At 40.0% G+C, this 18,473-nt stretch overlaps 1 protein-coding gene across 4 annotated transcripts in view; it reads left to right on the forward strand.

Annotated features, from left to right (window-relative positions):
• The window catches only part of NIN (ninein), a 274,889-nt gene extending 257,707 nt beyond the window's left edge, over positions 1 to 17,182 (forward strand). For 3 of the 4 annotated variants that reach the window (XM_029598344.1, XM_029598347.1, XM_029598346.1), the window contains 3 exons: positions 8,821 to 9,012; positions 13,217 to 13,330; positions 15,162 to 17,182. In XM_029598344.1, coding sequence (XP_029454204.1) covers positions 8,821 to 9,012; positions 13,217 to 13,330; positions 15,162 to 15,377 — 522 coding nt within the window. In that variant the 3' untranslated portion in view covers positions 15,378 to 17,182. The other variant, XM_029598345.1, reaches the window with a different exon arrangement.
• Positions 17,183 to 18,473: the final 1,291 nt, after the last annotated feature.

An 18,473-nucleotide genomic window follows, 5' to 3' on the forward strand; every position in this document is an offset into this window, starting at 1 on the left:
ATATGAGCGTACACATCTTTCAGAACAAGAGCGCACATCCATTATCCTTTATGGATATAGGGGAAAATTGTGCTGAAGGAATTCATTTTGAATTTCTCTCTGAATAGATATTTGCACAGGAGTCTCAAATCCAGAATGGGCCTTAATCCTTCTGATTGCTTGAGGATGAGGAAATGTCTGGAGTAAAGCCATGTACATGTTGAGACGTTAGGACTGACTACATGATTTTAAGGACCCAGAGTCCTTGGTTATCTGGCGCCACAAATTCAAGAAGACTTGGATTCTGCCCCCCACCAGGATGGAGGCTTGTTTAGTGTTCAGAAGGATCAAAAACTGGGCCCAGGTTTAGGCTAGGCTGGTTGTGTTATTTTAGGCTGATGGTACACCCGTTGCCGAGATCTGGGCGGAAGTGGTTGCTGTCATGGAGCCGGAAGAGGTGCGATGTAGTACTGTTGAAAAGATCGCAATGGGCATCTCTGAAAGTATGGCCTTTTGTAAGAAAAGGAAGAGGAAGACTGCTTGGAAGCCATCAAGAGGGATTGGACTGCCACATTTTGTTCTTTAATTTGAGCAACTGTTTCTCTGAGTTTTTCACCAAAAAGGTTATTCCCCAGATCAGGAAGGTCTGCTAACTTGTTGTGTATGTCACCTCAGATGTTACAGGCTCTAAGCCAAGCCATTCATGAAGCTCCCATGGGGGCTGATGATATGAGACTGAATTGAATGACTCACAGAATGAAGATAATGTCTTATGCATTCCTCCGCATCCAACAGCAGTTGAGGGTAGTAAGTATCGCCATCTGCAAGTTGTAGAAAAGGCTTTAGCATTTTAATGCAATATAAAACTGGCGAATAGAGATATGAGCGGTAAGAATAGAGTTCTGAAATACTTTTTACCAAAAATATTTAGTAGCCTATGGTCTTTGCCTGGAGGCATTTTTTTTCATTGCAGATTTGACAACGATGGACTCTGAACTCCGATGATTTCTGAACTGTTTGAGATCTAGTTTTCTGGCCATAGGAATGCTGGAAATAATTTCCTACATTCTCATCTGTAACAGGTTCAGAATATCATGGACTGGAAGAGCCTTTGGTTCCAATTGCATGTCCGGTATTTGGAGGAAACCAAAAACTTCTGATCAGGTGTCTTTATCCTTACATATATTGATGCCTAGTGTCTTTCCCATTATCTTCATAAATTTTGAATAGGTAAGGTCTTCTGGAGGTGATGCATGGTCAGAATAATCTGGAAGTGGGCCAGAAGATATACCTGTAGAACTTTGTTCTGAACCTAATGGTGTGGGCTCACGAATCCAAGACTCTAATGACGAAGAAGGTGACCTGGGGGGGTGGGGGTCTCCTGGCTGACTTGGGGGGGAGGGGGGGAACATCCTGGTCTACCACTCTGAATGATGTAACACCACTGCAGTTGAGTTTGATGAAGAAGAACCTTATAGCAAGGGTTCTGATGTAGGTGAAATTGGGACTCCAGTCTGAGGGATTGCTGAAGCAAACATGGAGAAGAAAGGCTGGATAATATCTTTCTTCTCCCTAGTGATAGGTAAAGAAATGCTTTATTATATCTGTAATCTGGTTGAGTGACTGACCTGGTGCAGGAGACAGAACATCCTCTTCAGAGATGAGTGAGTTTATTTGAAGTGAGTGATGCTATGGAACATACCAGGTTCAGTGTCTCAAACTGAAAGCCCTCTGACAGTAATTGGGAAGGAGTGAGGACTCTTGGATGGGGCACAGGCAACACATTCCATTCTGCACCTGATCTAGGACAGCCGGTGTACAACTGTATAGATAATGCAGCATGATGACTCTGGTCTAGGTTTAAGTGTGTTGATTGTGGCTGAGGAATGTTTCTTCAAGTGCTTTGAAGGACTTCCCTTGAGTTGCATCAATGAAGCCAGCACAAAGATGTGATCTTTTTTCAATGCATGCATCAGCTGTATCAGAATCACTGTAAACAGCCCCGATGCTGTGAGTTTTTGCACTATGCATCGAAGGAGCATGTGGACCTGCTGCACTATGAGCATGGTGCTTTGATGGAATATGGGCCCCGTGCATAGAGTGCACTGGTGGATCATGCATCAGGAAAACCAATGCATCTTGCACTACCTACACCAGAGTCTAGTGCATCATCAATGCTGATGTGCCATGTGTTGATGGTGCCAATGCACTGTGTTTCAAGGATTTATCCTTCTTCACAGGCTCTGACTGCCCCAGAGAGTGATGCTGCTTGTTCCTAGATGGAGGGCAGCTTGTTCTACTCAATCCCACTATTTTGGCCTGCATCAGTGGGGGAGTTTTAGAGGAGCCTCCTTTTCAACTCCTTACCCAATGAGGTAGATTAATCTGCACTGCAGAAAGAGGATCTGCTGGGACTCCAAACAGTTATGCAGATCCTAGATTTTTACCTGCCCTGGAATGCTGGAACCATGGGCACATCCATTCACAGGCATAGCAGTTTTCCTCATCAAAGTTCAGCCCAAAGCATCGATAGCACAACTTGTGCCTGTACATGAGGGACATTACCTTGCCACCGACCATAGGTTTCTTTTTGCTGGACATGTTGAGGCAAGTGTGTACTCTCTTTTTTTTTTTTGTCTTCTAGCACTGAAAAGTGCTGTGTTGGGTGCTGCCGAGGCAGCAAGGCAACTAAAGTAACTAAAATTGCAGAAACAAAATATTGAAGTTAAAGACTTTTTGAGGAAAAAATCTGGAGAGACTGAGTCTACATCCATGCTTGTGCTCTGACAGAAAATTACTGAGAAGGCTCACGAGGCAATGCCTGTGCGGGAATTCCAACACATGTTCAGAGCCAAAAGCTCTTTTAGCTAGGAGAGATGAGTATGTTCAGTGCCACCGGATGATGTCCGCCACAATATCCTGGCTAATTCAGCCTGCTTATCGATGGAAAATTAATGGGAAAAATATTTCTACGGAAAGTGGGGGAGGTTGACCCATTTGTTTTCTCCTGCTACTTTGTACTTCCAGCTTAATTTGGAAGCAGGGCTATGATCTAGGGAATTTCTCCTGCCCCTTAACCATACTTCGTACCTGATTCACTGAGGGTTTTTCCCATAGACACAAAATTGGAGAAAAGCCTTCATGAATCTGGCCCTGGCAGTAACAGTTCTGGGACAGGGCTCCTTCTGGAGGAGCAGAAAACGGACTTGGGGATTGAACAAGAGATCTTCTGCATGGCAGTGTGTAGAATTGCCTCTGGGCCACCAGGCCAGCCCATGTAGGAAAGCATTTCTATCATTTATGACTTTACTTGTGCATCGTTATCCTCATTTATATCATGCTTTCCAGATGGAGAGCTCAAAATATAGCAAGTTAGGCTTCCAGTGAGTGCATAGTTGTTTAGGTTTACCGTGCAAACTAGCTAATGTAATGCAGGCAGTCAAACCCAATTTACATAGTGTGGCAGTCTGTATTTCAACAGAGTAGTAACAGGGTGTTGCTACGGCAGGCATAGGGATTTCCATATCATAAGTACAACAGGCAACAACTAGGAAGGCTGTGGCAACCAGTGTCAGTTATGATATAAGTAATTAATAAGCAAGCTGTAAATAGGCATAGTTTTAATTGTCTGTATGCAAATACCAGAAGTCTAAAAAATAAGACTGGAGAGAATGCATGGAACTAAATGAATATATAGACATAATATGCATGTGAGGCCTGGTGGAAAGACGACAACCAATGGGACACTGATAGTTTCCAATTTTAGAGTTGAAGTGCAGGCTTTAGTTTTAAGTGCATTTAACTATTGTAATATTTTACTTAGTTTGCAATTGATCCAGAATGCAGCTGTGCAAGACTGATCACAGGAGCTAGAGGTATGATAGAATAACTCCCAAATTAAGAGCTGCACTGAATGCAGTTCAGCAGCGAGTCTTGTTTAAAATATATACATTCATTCCTAAGGTTTGCTATTGTGATGAGACCCATTTGTCAGTGTACAAACCTAGATGATCATTGTGATCTGCCAAGAAAAATCTTTCTCTCTTTCCAGGAGACCGACTTAAAACTATTTCTGTGGTAGCCCCAAAATTGTCATGCACTGCCAGAAAAGCTTTGATGAAGTCAATTACTTAGCATTTAGAAAAAATATTTTTTTCTGATCGTTCTTGCAGCTGGTAATTTTTGGTAATTTTAGTACTTTGCCTGTATTATCTTATGGTTATGTTTCATTGTTTTTAGTCATTTATATTATTAGTGTTTTATTATCTGCTTTGAACATATGATTGGAATTTGCAGAATATAAACTTGTCAGATACCAGGTACAAAATATATCAACATGACAGAGCAGATCAAATTCGTTAAGGATGGCATAGAGTCAAACAAAATGGGTTATGGATGTTGTTTCTCAAATGGGAATGCCATCTTTTGGGTCAATCCAAACAAGGAAGTTGTGAAAGAAAGCCAAGCATATGTGGTGTCACTATCTTACTATAAGAATTATGAGAATAAAGTACCTCTAGGCCAAAGAATTTTAAAGTTAGTGGTGCATTCCAAAAAGAAAATCCAACCAGCAATAATGCAAAACACTTGCCAAAAAAGTGCAGTGGAGCATATCCAATAAAAACAAAATCTTTTATGAAGACTTCAAGTAAAAAGACCAGTTCATAGAATAGGACATAGAGGCAGCCCTGACACATGGCTCATGTCTGCTTCCTCCTCTGGATATGTTACAAATCTTCCTTTATCCATAATCCACATCAGTCACAGGAAGTGCCATGCTGGAATGGCCACTGTCGGAAAAGTTCAATGGTCATTTATTTGAAAAAACATGGCAGAAGCTAAAGTAACAGGCGATAATTCCCAAGTCTACCTGTCCTCCATAAACTTGTCTGAACCTTTTTAAAACCCAGCTATACTATGAGCCTGACTTCATCTTCCAGCAACAGATTCCACTGCTTAACTGTGCTTTCTTGAATTTGTTTTAAATCTGCTACCAGTTTGTTTCACGGAGTGACCCAGTAGCCCTGGAATTATTTGCAAACGTAAATAACTGTTCCATATTAACTCATTTCATGCTCCTTGTAATGTTATAAAACTCTATTCCTATTCCCTCTGTCTCATCTCCTAGCTGAGCCACCCTAACCTGTCAGGCTTTCCTCAAAGGAGCTGCTCCATCCCCTTTATCACTTTTGTTGCCCTTCTCTGCACCTTTTCTAGTTCTGCTATATCTTTTTTAGAGAGAGGGCAAATGGAGCTGATCTCTGTACTCGGTGCGGTTGCACCATGGATGCATACAGAAGCATATTGTGAAATTCAGTTTTATTTTCTATTCTTTTCCAAATAATTCCCAACATTCTATTGGCTCTCTCTTCCACATCTGAGCATTAAATTAATAATTTGATTCAGATATGAAAGGTTCAAAATATTCACCCTGAATATCCACTCCATTTTCTTTTTTTTTTTTTTAGCAATATTCTGTGTTGGTAGGTCTGAGGTGCGCACACAGTACATGGTTTCTAAAAGATTAAACAGCACAAGGTTTTGAAACTATTCCTCTTTAATTTGGATCATCATACAACTGAGCAAATATGAGGAAGCAGTTGGCATAGAACATTTCTGAAAAAGGGGAAACAGTAGAAATTATAGACTTTCTACTGGTTTGCTTAATCGTTTTACGTTATGCATAAGGGAAAGTGCTTTGTGACATTGACACACCACCAGGAGGAAGCAGAAGCAAAATGCACATTAGGGTTGCCCTTTTGTCTTAGTCCTCAAGTTAAGTTTTCTACATGGAGTCTTAATATTCTTTTGGTTTTCAATTGAATATTCTCCACAGCAGTTTCTTTTGGTGAATACGTCTAATTAGTACTGTTGAAGTATTTTCAACAATAAAGTGATGGAGAAAATGTAAATTTATGCTTGGATATGAATGCTAGGAATGCTGTTTTCTTCCTCGCATTACACAAATGTAACATGTAACAATGAATCCAATGTGCATGTATTAGCACTGCACGGCGTAAGCTTCCTCTGAACTTACTTATTCTTGCCTCTGGGTTTATATCTGGCATATCTTGTCCTCATTTTTTTTTCATGCTTGTTCATGGCTAACTTGTCTAGAATTCTGTGATTGGAACTGGCAGAGAAGGGTGCAGTTCCCTGTCTGAGGTAGTTGGTGAAGGTAGAGCAATTCTTTTCCATTATACTGTTACAGCATGATAAAAGAAACCTCATTACTCCCAAAATATCTTATTGGATATGTAACAGTACATTTTCATTGTAAAGGAGTCACTATTCCTTTTTATCTATAGCAGTTAAAATGGGCCACCAAAATGCGATTCACGTACGAAGAGCACAAAATCTGGTTTCACGTAAACCTTTATTAATTCAAAGGCTAAGTTATAAAAACGTCTTAAATAAAATGATAAACTGTTTTTACAAATGCCGACAATTATTTTGAGTTTGATAAGAAATCAGATTTAGGTTCCTGGAAATGGATAGTGGCTCCAAAATATCATTCATCGTTTTTTTTCTTTTTTGTTATGAATGATTTTAAATTTTGCTTTGTGTGCTTTGATCTGGTTTGGAACTGTTCACAAGCTGCATGCCCTGCACTGAATTGTGATGTTCTTTTGGCTGTTAAGTTTCAATTTAGGTTGCAATTCTTTGTGAAAACCATATGTTTACTTTTCAGATGGAAGATGCTTTTGTTTTTCCAACTTTTATGCAAATGTTTTTCAACCAAAGCTGTTTATTATTTAGTTTTATTCTGTTGTACTTAATGCTAATGACCATCCAGTCCTAAGAGCCATGTGGGTTGTACAGTCTGCACAGTTTCAGATATAATTTTATGGTGTGTTATCATGCAGAAAGTATCCTATGATTAACAAACACTAAATAAGCCCTATTTACAAAGAGCATTTGTATATCATTCACATGCATATTAGCAAAGTTAGAACTAGATGGATAAAATTTGTACTGAAGATTAATTCAGTAAATACAACTGAACTGGTCATTGGTAGAAAGGTAACTAATTGCTTGGTTCCACATGGATTTAAAAAGTCTTTGTCCTGTAGTTCTGATATTTCTGTATATTACTCTTGAAATCTGACAGATAGGAGGTAGCATTTTTACAGTGGTCCAGTGTTGGGATTGAAAACAAATGATATCTGCCCCCTTCATCCTAATTAGCTGACCTTTCATGTGTACCCCAACAAAAGCACTTGCTCTGAAAAATAGGAATGATGCCCACATAAACCAGGCAGCATTGTCTGATAATGCAACTTCTTCAGTAGCAGAAGTTAATATAAGAGGGTTTCTGTTCTCAGACTGAGCATTATAATTTCATAATCTGTTATAGAACTTAGTGTTGGTAAAAGGCATTGATGCACATGATGTGCTAGGCGTTCACATACCTCGAGATATAAATAACACATGAGAGAAATCTTTTCCAGTGGATAAGATGCTCTAGAACAAGAGGTCATGATATGTGGCTCCAGGAGGGTAAAGTTGAGAGTAATATCAGAAAATATTTCTTAATGGAGAAGGTGGTAGATGCATAGAATAGTCTTCCAGAGGAATGTAGTCGAGACAATAACTACCAAAATTTAAGAAAAGATGGAATAAGCACAGAAGGTCCCTGGCCACCAAGAAGTAAAGGATAGCCTGAATTCACAGCATGCAAAAGAAAGTAATTTGGGCAGTCTAGATGGACCCTAGATCTTTATCTGCTGTTATATTCAATGTTTCTGTTGTGATCATGGAGCATAGTCTCGAACGGTGATGAAAATGTAGACATTAAAGGCTGGATTTTAAAAGTGGTGCAGGCGTAAAAATCGGGAGTTACACGTCAAAGTGCTGGGCCCCGCAAAAGGGGCGGGCTTAGCCGGGACAGCGTCATTAGACGCTGTCCCAGGGAAGCACGCTCCAGCAGCCGGCCGGTACGTGGAAGATACTTCTGCACCAGAGGAGTAGTAAGTACTGAAACAAAAAAAATGGGATTAGTTAGGAATAGTTTAGGGGTCGGGGAGGAGAGGGGAAAATGGAGGAAGGGGGTAGGGTTAGGTTTAGGGATGTTCCCTCCCAGTCCGCTTATTAATTGGAGTAGTCTGGGAGGGAACTGGGAAAAAGGCTGATTGCGTCGCTGCATATAATTGGAAAATCCCCACCACCACACCCCAACCTGCACGCGAGTTACGAGCCGCCCGCACATGCACGCTTGATGTTAAAATCCGGCACGCATGTGTGCGCAGACATCGTATTTTATAACATGCGCGCACCAACGTGCGTATGTTATAAAATGATCATGTCCGTGTTCACTCATTTTAAAATCTACTTTTAAGGGGGAGCATAATGACCAAGAAATTTGCCTGAAGTTGAAAGCAGAGGAAAATCTTGGCAGTAGAGGTTACCGTCCTCACAAGAGAAATATTCTTTCTATAAAACAGAACTGGTTTCATAATTTAAATCTACACTACCTTAAATCCTGTTAACAGTAGCTCATTTCCATCATGCACGTTTGTTTTTATTTGAAAGGGCAATATTTTAGTCTTCTGCCAGTCTGACTCCCATCAATTTCTGATAATGAATAAATCTGAAAATCTAAGATTTTCTAAATTTTTATATTCTTTTAAGTAGTTTTATAATGGAAAGTCTGTTGGAGCCTAAAAGTTATTCCATTATACATTTTTTTAAATAGGTTCTGGCACATTTACGGACTAATGGTAATAGCATTCAAGATATTGTAAATGCATATATTTAATTCTTGCCTAATTAAAATCTGCATGAAATCAGACCTTACCCCATGAAATGTTGATCTGAAAATTCCTGTTGGTTGCCGATCAGATGCTACACTCGAGCTCCAGCGTGATGCCTAGTCAGTCCCAGCATTCTCGGGAGCTCCAGCAGCAAGCCTGTACCATGGTACCCAGGGAGCAATACCTGCAACTTCAGCAGCAATTACTGCAGGTAGAGAGGAGGAGTCAACACTTTCAAGAAGAATTGGAAAGCAGACCCTTAGACACCAACATGCCACAGGTACAATCTTTTTTTCTCTGGCGTAATTTCTTTAGACATCGCTTAGCTGATTACTTTCATTTTTCAATTCCACCTAACAAGATCTTTTCTCTGTTTATGCCAGTTTTGTTTTTTTTTAATTATTTTTTTACTTTCTGTCTTGAAGGCCACCAAAGTACACAAACAGACGATCATTATCTTACTGAGGGCAGGCTGCTCTAGCTTTGTTTCTTTGTTTTATAAGTGTTTGCAGCAGTATGTCCTCTAATTAGCATTTGTTTTTAAAAACCAACTAGCAGAGTACCTTAATAGCTATATATACAGACTGTACATCTAAGCCTGGTATACTTGCACTTCTGGTCATGCAAGTATTAACAGACAGAGATGACAACCTCCAATCAGAATCTGAATTTGGATGGCTTCAAGTCTTATGGTACTTTGGGTCTCCAGCTTTACTTATGCCATTTTATGTTTAATAAGTAAGCTAATGAAGCAGTGAAGCCATCTCTAGCAACTTCTGAAAATATTTTCTTTCACCCTAGAAAAACATTTTGTATTATTTCTTTACTTCTAATTTGTCCTTTTTGTGTGTATGTGATGTTTTCATCCTCTTTGTCACCGGTGGTCTAGAACTGCCATGTCTCTCTCTTTCTGTCCTAATTCTTCCCTCGCTCTGTTCATCAACTAGGAGCTTGCATTCAGTAATCTAAGAGAAGAGCATGAACTACAGATCTGGAATGAAGTAGAAGTACTCCAGTGGCTATATCCAGTGGCGTAGCCACGGGTGGGCCTGGGTGGGCAGGTGCCCACCCAACTTAGACCCAGGCCCACCCAACTGGCACCGGAACTGCAAGGCTGTCGCGGGATCCCATCCCCGCGACAGCGAACAAGAGAACCCACGCCTCGCGCGCCATCACGGCACACATGGGGAAGCGCTGCTGCGGCCGTATGGCCAACCGGTCTTCCTGTTGGGGGGGGGGGAGCGGAAGCGCCCCGCGCAGCTTCCACTTCCTCCCCCCAATGCAGGAAGATCAGCTGGCCTCTCCTGCTGCCACCCGTTCTCCTGCTATCTTCGGGCCAAACGGCCCGCCGAACTTCCTGTTTGGGGGTGGGGGAGCGGAAGCGCCGCACACAGCTTCTGCTTTCTCCCCCAAAGCAGGAAGATCAGCTGCCTCTCCTGCTGCCACCAGCCTCCTGCTATCTTCGGGTGTCGGGCCGTATGGCCCGCCGATCTTCCTGCTTGGGGGGGGGGAGGGAGGGAGGAAGCGGACGTTGTGCGGTGCGCTTCCGCTCCCCCCCCCCCCCCCCCGGACAGGAAGTTCGGTGGGCCGTACGGCCCGACGCCCGAAGATAGCAGGAGGCCGGTGGCAGCAGGAGAGGCAGCTGATCTTCCTGCTTTGGGGGGAGGAAGCGGAAGCTGTGCACGTGCTTGAATGTGTATGTGTGGATGAGAATAGGAGTGTGTGTGTGGGTGAAAACTGGAGCCTGGGTGCGTATGTGGGTGAGAATGGAAGCTTGAATATGTGGGTGAATGGGAGCTCGAATGTGTGTATGTGTGGTTGAGAATGGGAGCCTGGGTTTGTGTGTGGGTAAGAATGGGAGCTTGAATGTGTGTATATATGGGTGAGAATGGGAGCCTGGGTTTGTGGGTGGGTGAGAATGGGAGCTTGAATGTGTGTATATATGGGTGAGAATGGGAGCCTGGGTTTGTGGGTGGGTGAGAATGGGAGCTTGAATGTGTGTATATATGGGTGAGAATGAGAGCCTGGGTTTGTGTGGGTGGGTGAGAATGGAAGCTTGAATATGTGGATAAGAATGGGTGCTTGAAGGTGTGGGTGAGAATAGAACCTTAAATGTGTATATGTATGGATGAGAATGGGAGCTTGAATATGTGTGGGTGAGACTGGGAGCATGGGTTTGTGGGTGAGAATGGGAGTCTGGGTTTATGTGTGTGGGTGAGAATGGGTGCCTGGATGTGCGTCTGTGTGTGCATAAGAATATAAGCCTGGGGAGGGGTGAGAACTTGTATGTGTGTCTGCAGAGAATGTGAGCTTGGGGGGGGGGAGAGCATATGAGAGTGAGAGCTTGAGTGTGTGAGAGGGAGTCTGTGAGAGAAAGCGTGTATGTGTGTGTGTGTGTGGGTGGAAGGGAAGAAGACAGTAATAGAAGAAAGACACTGAAAAGGAATTAGGAAATGAGCTATAAGGGAAAAAATGGGAAAAAGAGACCAGGACCAACTGATTAGAAAAATACAAAGATCAGACAACAAAGGTAAAAATATATATCTATATTTTGAGATGTTAGCAATTTAAATATAAGCAACCCAACCGCTCTCTCAAAATTTATGGACAGGTAGGAGCCGTGTATAAAATCGTAATAATAAGAAGGCTAAAGTACCACAAATCACCATGAATTATGTTTGTATCATTAAGTAAACCTCATACTTAGGCGTAGATGTGAATGCTATGCTGCATAATTTGGCATTATTTATCAGTAAAAAAACAACTAGTAGACCTGCATGCCTACAGCCCACCCATGTTAACCTTGTGCCCACCCAAAAAATCAATTCTGGCTACGCCACTGGCTATATCAAAAGTGAATCCCCCAATCACCCTTACATGTTCTACTAATGCAAAAAAACCAAGGGGAGGAGAGCATGGTTGGATTTCTGAGCTAGAAGAGTAGAAAATCCTGATATGCGTCACTAGCCATCAACCGGATTAGAGAGAGGGCAGCAGTTGCCATTGCTGCTTTAAGCTGCTAATAAGTGTGGATGGTAACGAGTTAATCATCACATTCCTTAGTACTTTAATACAACAAGATGAATTAATAGGAATACATATTGAAAGGACACCTGTTTTCATAGCAATCTGACAAGCCCTAGAAAGCTATTGGTCTGAAGGAAAAGTGGAAGAGAATATTAGAGGCAGCATAATCTGATAAAACATGGTGTACTCTAGAGCAAAGAACATCGAAGACGTTACACCTGTAGTTGAGCTAGTATCAAGACTTTATTAATAGTGAGTGGCTTGTGGATCATATCAAGTATCTTTGCCTTGGTTAGATTTGCTGCATGTGGTGAATCTGGTCTATCCTTTTTCTCTCTCTTCTTGTCTGTGATGTGGTATTTTGATTGGGGTTTATCAGTTAATTGTTTCATGTTTAAAACAATAACATTTGTAAGAACTTGACTTTGGGGTGAAGTGTACCACTTGCCTTCTTTCTCTAGGCCTTGCTACCGGAGCAGCGAGCAGTGCATGCAGATTCCTACAGGAGGATTGGGCACCTCTGACGGCTTGGCTGCTAATCAACATATTTACTTACACTAATCAATGAAAACTAAAAACTGGCATAAGCTGAGAAATGGTGGAAAAGGGAGACAAATGAATGAGATGTGTGTTTTTTGGGGTTTTGTTTTGTTTTTTTTATTAAACCATTATAGTATTATCTCTTTTCCTTATTTATGTAGAATTGAATATTTTTGTGAGCAAATTTTGGAACACCTGTTTTTTAATCATTGTATTTATTTATTTTAAATGTTCGTTTGTGGTGATCTTTTTTTTTATTGATGAAGGATATACATGATTTTCTTTTTTCTTTGTACACTGTAACTGTTTTTAATGAAAGCTAATTTTATATAATGTATGTAGAAAAAATGGACTTATTTATACTGAAATTTTGTACAACCTGTATGATATTGACATGAAAGAGGGCATTTTGATGTATATAGTAAATAAAAGGAACTTTGAAATATAGGTATCTCTTCTACATCTTTAGAATACAATAGCCTTTTCATATTTATGTGTTATACTTTGAATTAACTTTACCGGTTAAGATTTACATGGCTCAGTATGAAAATTAATGAGTCTGTAATTACCATATCGTCTACATGACTACCCCCCAGATATTAATGTTTACACTTCTGAGATAACCACTTATGATTGTTTAATCTAAATAATGTATATTGTGTTAAACTACTGATTGCCAACCTTATTGAAAAATGTTTTACAGCGGTCCCTCAGCAGTTTTTCAAATTGCGTTTTGACCAATATAAACTGTTGACTTTGTTGGGGTATAATCAATTATCAATGGTCTCCATAAAAAATGATGCAATTAAGATGAGTGTTCCTGTCCCTTATGTTTGATACCCTAAAGAGCATGGTATTACCACCACAGTGGACCTCACGCTGTCAATCTCCTGTTGACTGTATTGCATTTTGCATAGGGTGGCCATGAAGAGCTTCTAAAAAAGATGGAAGGCCGTATGCTGGATGTTGAGCAGAAACTCCGGATTGTAAAAATGCTTCTCCAAGAAAAAGTCAATCAACTGAAAGAACAAGTAAGTTCTAATAATGTTCTAAGCCTTTTTTTTCTGGATTTATCAATAAGCACATTAGGACTCTGCCTAAGATGACAAAAATCAGGGGGCAGTAGGCTGATTGAAGATTTGCTGCCTTCCAGCTGTGCTGAATCTCACTCAACAGAAAACAGCCCTTTACTTCCTGATCTAGCCCCTTCCTTCTCAGGCAGTAAGTAGGAAACAGTAGGGGAAGGCGTGAGCCTGGAGCAATCATAGCAAAACAGAGAAAAGCTGCACTGCTCCCTAATCCAACACGCCTTCTCCTGTCATTCAGGGACAGGATAGGGGATGAGTCTGGAGCAGGAAAAGCAAAGGGGGGATCATTTTAGGCTAGTTAGGAGAGGCTTAGTGGAAATCATTTGGGTGGAAGGAGAAGCTGAGTGGAAATAATTGGAGGGTGAGGAGAGGCAGGAGGAAGAGGAAGGGATTGGCTGAGGGACATATCTGTGTGTGAGAGAAGGGAATGGGGGTCAGCGTTTGCATGTGTGAGAAGGCATTGGTGTTGGGTGAGAGGTTAGGGGATGGGAAGAGGGAGCAGAATTTAAGCATGATGGGGATGCCTACTGTCATCTCTTCATTCTCCCCCCTTGATCTCTATCCCCCAGATCCTGGAACCTCCTCCCCAGACCTCAGAATACAACCCCCAATCTCTCCTACTCCCTCCTTCCCTTCCTCAATTCCATTTCCTCCTTTGCATACAGGTCCCCCCCCAGCCAGTCGGGATATCCTGAAAACCCGACTGGCTGGGGGGGGGGACCTGTAGGATTGATTTGAGTTCCCCTGCCTTAGACCTTCTGCTCCTTGTTGTATGACCTTATGGGGGAAGGGGTGGTGGGGCAACAGCAATAATAGTGCCTTGGAGTGGCAAAATCCTAAATCTGTCACTGAGTAAAAATCTGTTTTGTATACCCCTGAGAGTGATCATGGATGTCAACGGGAAATGTGTTCTGATTGGCAGACATCTAATATTTTGTTTAGTGCAACAATACTGGTAAGGGTCTATAAGGTAAAGAGAATGTTGACAGATTAGCTTAAATTCCAGTAGGAGATTTTTAATAACAATCCCAGGGTCATAAATGTAATGATCTGAAGTTACAAGGCATGGCTCCTTTCAAAAGGCTAGAAAATGCCACTTTCCTCCTTTCCCCCTCATCTGTTATTACCTAAGTAAGAACCTCTTACCTTGAAAAGATTAAGTGTTACCTCTCATAAATAATTTGTATATGGTTGTAAAAAAATGTTTAAGGATGTGGTGAAAGCTGTTAGTGTATATTCATTTAAAAACAGTTTGGACAAGTTCCTGGAAGAAAAGTCCGTAAACCATTATTAAGGAGGAGTTGCAAATATCCACTGCTTATTCTTGGGATAAGCAGCTTGGAATCTACCCCTTGGGATCCTGCCAAGTACCTGTGACCTGGATTGGCCACTGTTGGAACCAGGATACTGGGTTTGATGGACCCTTGGTCTGACCCACTATGGCAAGTCTTATGTTTTAAACATCTGGCATGAAATACAGTGACAGAAGTCTTGGAATACAACCAGATATTGGTATGGGGTTTAAAAATTTTTTTTTAACTGAACTAAAATATCATTTGAAATTTATCCATCAATCCAAACCCTACACATGAAGGAGCTACTCTTGTAATTTTTAACCCTCATGTTAGAATTATGACATTAATTTACTAACACAAAATTAAACAGCATGTTCAGGAAGGCATAGTTTTCTTTATGTATTTCTCATAGCCCTTAAAAGTTTTCACTCACAGGAATATGGCAGCAGTTATTTGTTTGTAAATGCTTTCATATCTAGGTCTCCAAGAACAGCAAGGCAGATGGCATGATAAAGGACCTTTATGTTGAGAATGCCCAATTATTGAAGGCTCTGGAAATGACAGAACAGCGGCAGCAAACTGCTGAGAAGAAGAACTACTTGCTAGAAGAAAAGATCGCTGGCCTCAGTAAAATAGTCAGAGACCTTGCACCATCATCTGTGACTGCAATAACTATGCATCATTTGAGATCCTAGGCAACAGCTGGGAAAGATTCACAACCAGTTCACTAATACCAAATTGACTTTCTGCTGCTGCTTGTTGCTTTTGTTTGTGTGAAGAGTATTCCAGCAGAACTCAAACTGATACTGCCAGATTTTTTTTTTAATTTACACAAACTTGTATATCCAATTTGCCACAGAAATATCTAGCTTGGTCTTAAACTGCCTTTTCCTGCACTGTATTGTATATAATTTAAGGGGTGTAATTGCTGTTCTGCAATTCTGAAATTACCATATTGAGTTACTCAGACTCGGAGCATCATTTGCTATTGAACTAGAAGACAGAACTTTGAGATTGCTCTTGTACAAAAGTCTAAATTTAAACTGTCATCAGAAAAGTTTGTTAGTTTGCATTTCTGCCTCTAGGTCATTAGGGTTAGGAGAAATTTTTTTAATTTATTTATTGAAAAGATCTGATGTTTCTATATGTACATTACTGCTTAAGATTCTTTGGCTTGGCTTCTCTGAAATTGTTTCCTTCCTAAGGCATTTAGTCCCAGCCAGAGACAACTGGAAATCTGCATGGGACATGTCATCCTTGTGACACAAAAACTAAATGAAATCAAATACTTTTTTTTTTTTTTTTTTTTTTTAACAAAAGCATCAGTATTCAAGTTTTAGGAAATGTTGCAGCTATTGAACTGAAGATGACACTTTGCAAGGTACTGCCAAGCAATACAAAAGAACTCACTCCAAAAGTGTCATAACAGCTTCTCTACTTCATTTCCCTTTGTAATAGCTGTACTTAACTTGCCTGAATAGTTCAGGGAATGATTAAAGCTAAATTAGCATCCTGTGTTATAAATGAAAATGTGGGCCTAGATGGGTAAGAAATATTATTGGTCCTTAGTATTTTTTAAAAATTATAGATATCATCAACCTTACTGTGGTTTATATGATGTGGACATGCAGCTGCATAAGATTACAAAATATTGTTGCATAGACCTCAGTGATGTCATAATCTTCACTGCCTTTTAGTAGTGTTAAGCCATAAAGTCTAAATTTATCAAACATACATCTAACTCATACATGTATCTGAAATAAATGTGAAAAACTATAGGATTCATGATTAAATTCAAAGAATACATTATATTGAGTCAAACATTTGGAGATGAGTAAGAATGCATTCCAACCAGTTTTAAATTGTTTCATTGGTTATCAAATAAGACAAATACAATGTTTCATTAGTACTTAATTTTAATTTGACAAAAATATGTTGAACTTAAAGCCTTCTCCCATTGCACATATGTGCATGGACACACCCAGATAACATAACTTTGGACTTTTATGAGTAAAATGAACATTGGACCAGATATACCAAGATGATCTTACATTGTCTATATGAAAATATTTAGTACATCTGGCCCGCTATAACATGATATAGATTTGTAATATCAAATTAGGGATGATATTTAAAATGCACATGTCATAGCAGATTAAATAGAAAAGTGAAGCATTCTTTTAACCAAAGAACAGAAAATGTCCATAGTTAATGAAATACATTGAATCTGCACAATAATTATGAATAACCTGTATATATTGCTTTGCATTTGTTGCACCGTCACCTCATCACTGCCATGTTCCAAACTGTATTTCCAGGTGTTGTACAGATGAAAGACTAAAATATGTATTATTTTTCTACTTGAATTGCATTGTTTCCATAGTCATCATAAATTGCATCTATCCTTGTACCATCAAGAAATGGCTGAAGAAAAACTGCCAAAAATGCCTGAAATGGGCATTAATACTATGATTAAAAACAAAACTATTTTGCACTATCATGATTTATTGTCATTTTATGTTCTCCAGGTAAGAGGCTTTAAAAGCATTTCACTGTAGACCTAAACAAAGAAAACAGGCTGTATTACATATACTTATTTGGCTATATAAACCAGATGATTAGATATTTTATAATATTAGTTAAAAAAAATCCTGAGAAATATATACATTTTTAATACTTTAACAACCTCTACTTCAGTCTGTACAACAATTTAGCATGATGAGCTTTAGATAATAGAAAAAAAAAGTAACTAGTATGTTATATTTTTATGTTTTATCTATATACCTCTGATCTTTTACTATGAGCCTCAAGGACTTGGTATCCTTACATTCACTGATTTTTGCAGACTAGACTTGCAAGCACATCTATATTAACTTAGACATTTAAGAGGCAGTAATCAACATTTTGTGTGGATAAACATGTTTACCTATGTAAAAACATGATTTGAATATTGCTTCCCCTCCTTTAGTATGGAGAAAAAGTACTCAAGCTGTTTCATAGTGTGCTTACTTTGCTTATAGAGAAATTGCTATTGTATAAGCAATTTATGCATGCAGATTTGACAGATTTGTATTTTTACTCCTCAGTGTCTGGAGTAAGTGATCTTAAACCTCTGAAAAGTGGAAAAACTGACTGGGTGGGGAGTCTGGATGAAATGGGGATACTTCAGATGGAAGATCCAAGAGGGGCTCAATAACTTGCAGATGAACTGGGCCATCTGCTAGACTAATTGGTAAAACTGATAATTTCATTGTTGTGCACTTATTAGAATATCTCCTGACTTATGTGCGTCAAAGCAGACTTACAGGGGTAAATGTGTCTAATTTATGCATGTTAAATCTACTTGCATATAACTTCAAAATTTGAAAAATGTATAGAGATCATTTGTGCATACTTATCTAGCTAAATTCTGACTTATCCAGCTGACTAGCAGCACTTAACCACCTAAATAGCAGAAAAGGCACTACTTAGCTTATGTCTTAAAACCCTACTTACAGGCCGATACAGTACAGTGTGCGCCGGTGGAGCACACTGTTAACCCACGTTTGGACGCGCATTTTTGACGCGCTAGCTTTACCCCTTATTCAGTAAGGGGTAATAGCGCGTTGAAAACAAGCGTCCAACCCCCCCCCGAAACATGGAAATACATGTTGATGGCCCTATTAGTCATTCCCGTGCGATACAGAAAGCAAAATGTGCAGCAAAACCGCACATTTTACTTTCAGAAATTAGCGCCTACCCAAAGGTAGGCGTTAATTTCTGCCGTCACCGGGAAAGTGCACAAAAAAGCA

Source organism: Rhinatrema bivittatum, chromosome 4 (assembly GCF_901001135.1).
Source record: "Rhinatrema bivittatum chromosome 4, aRhiBiv1.1, whole genome shotgun sequence".
Classification (NCBI taxonomy): Eukaryota; Metazoa; Chordata; class Amphibia; order Gymnophiona; family Rhinatrematidae; genus Rhinatrema; species Rhinatrema bivittatum.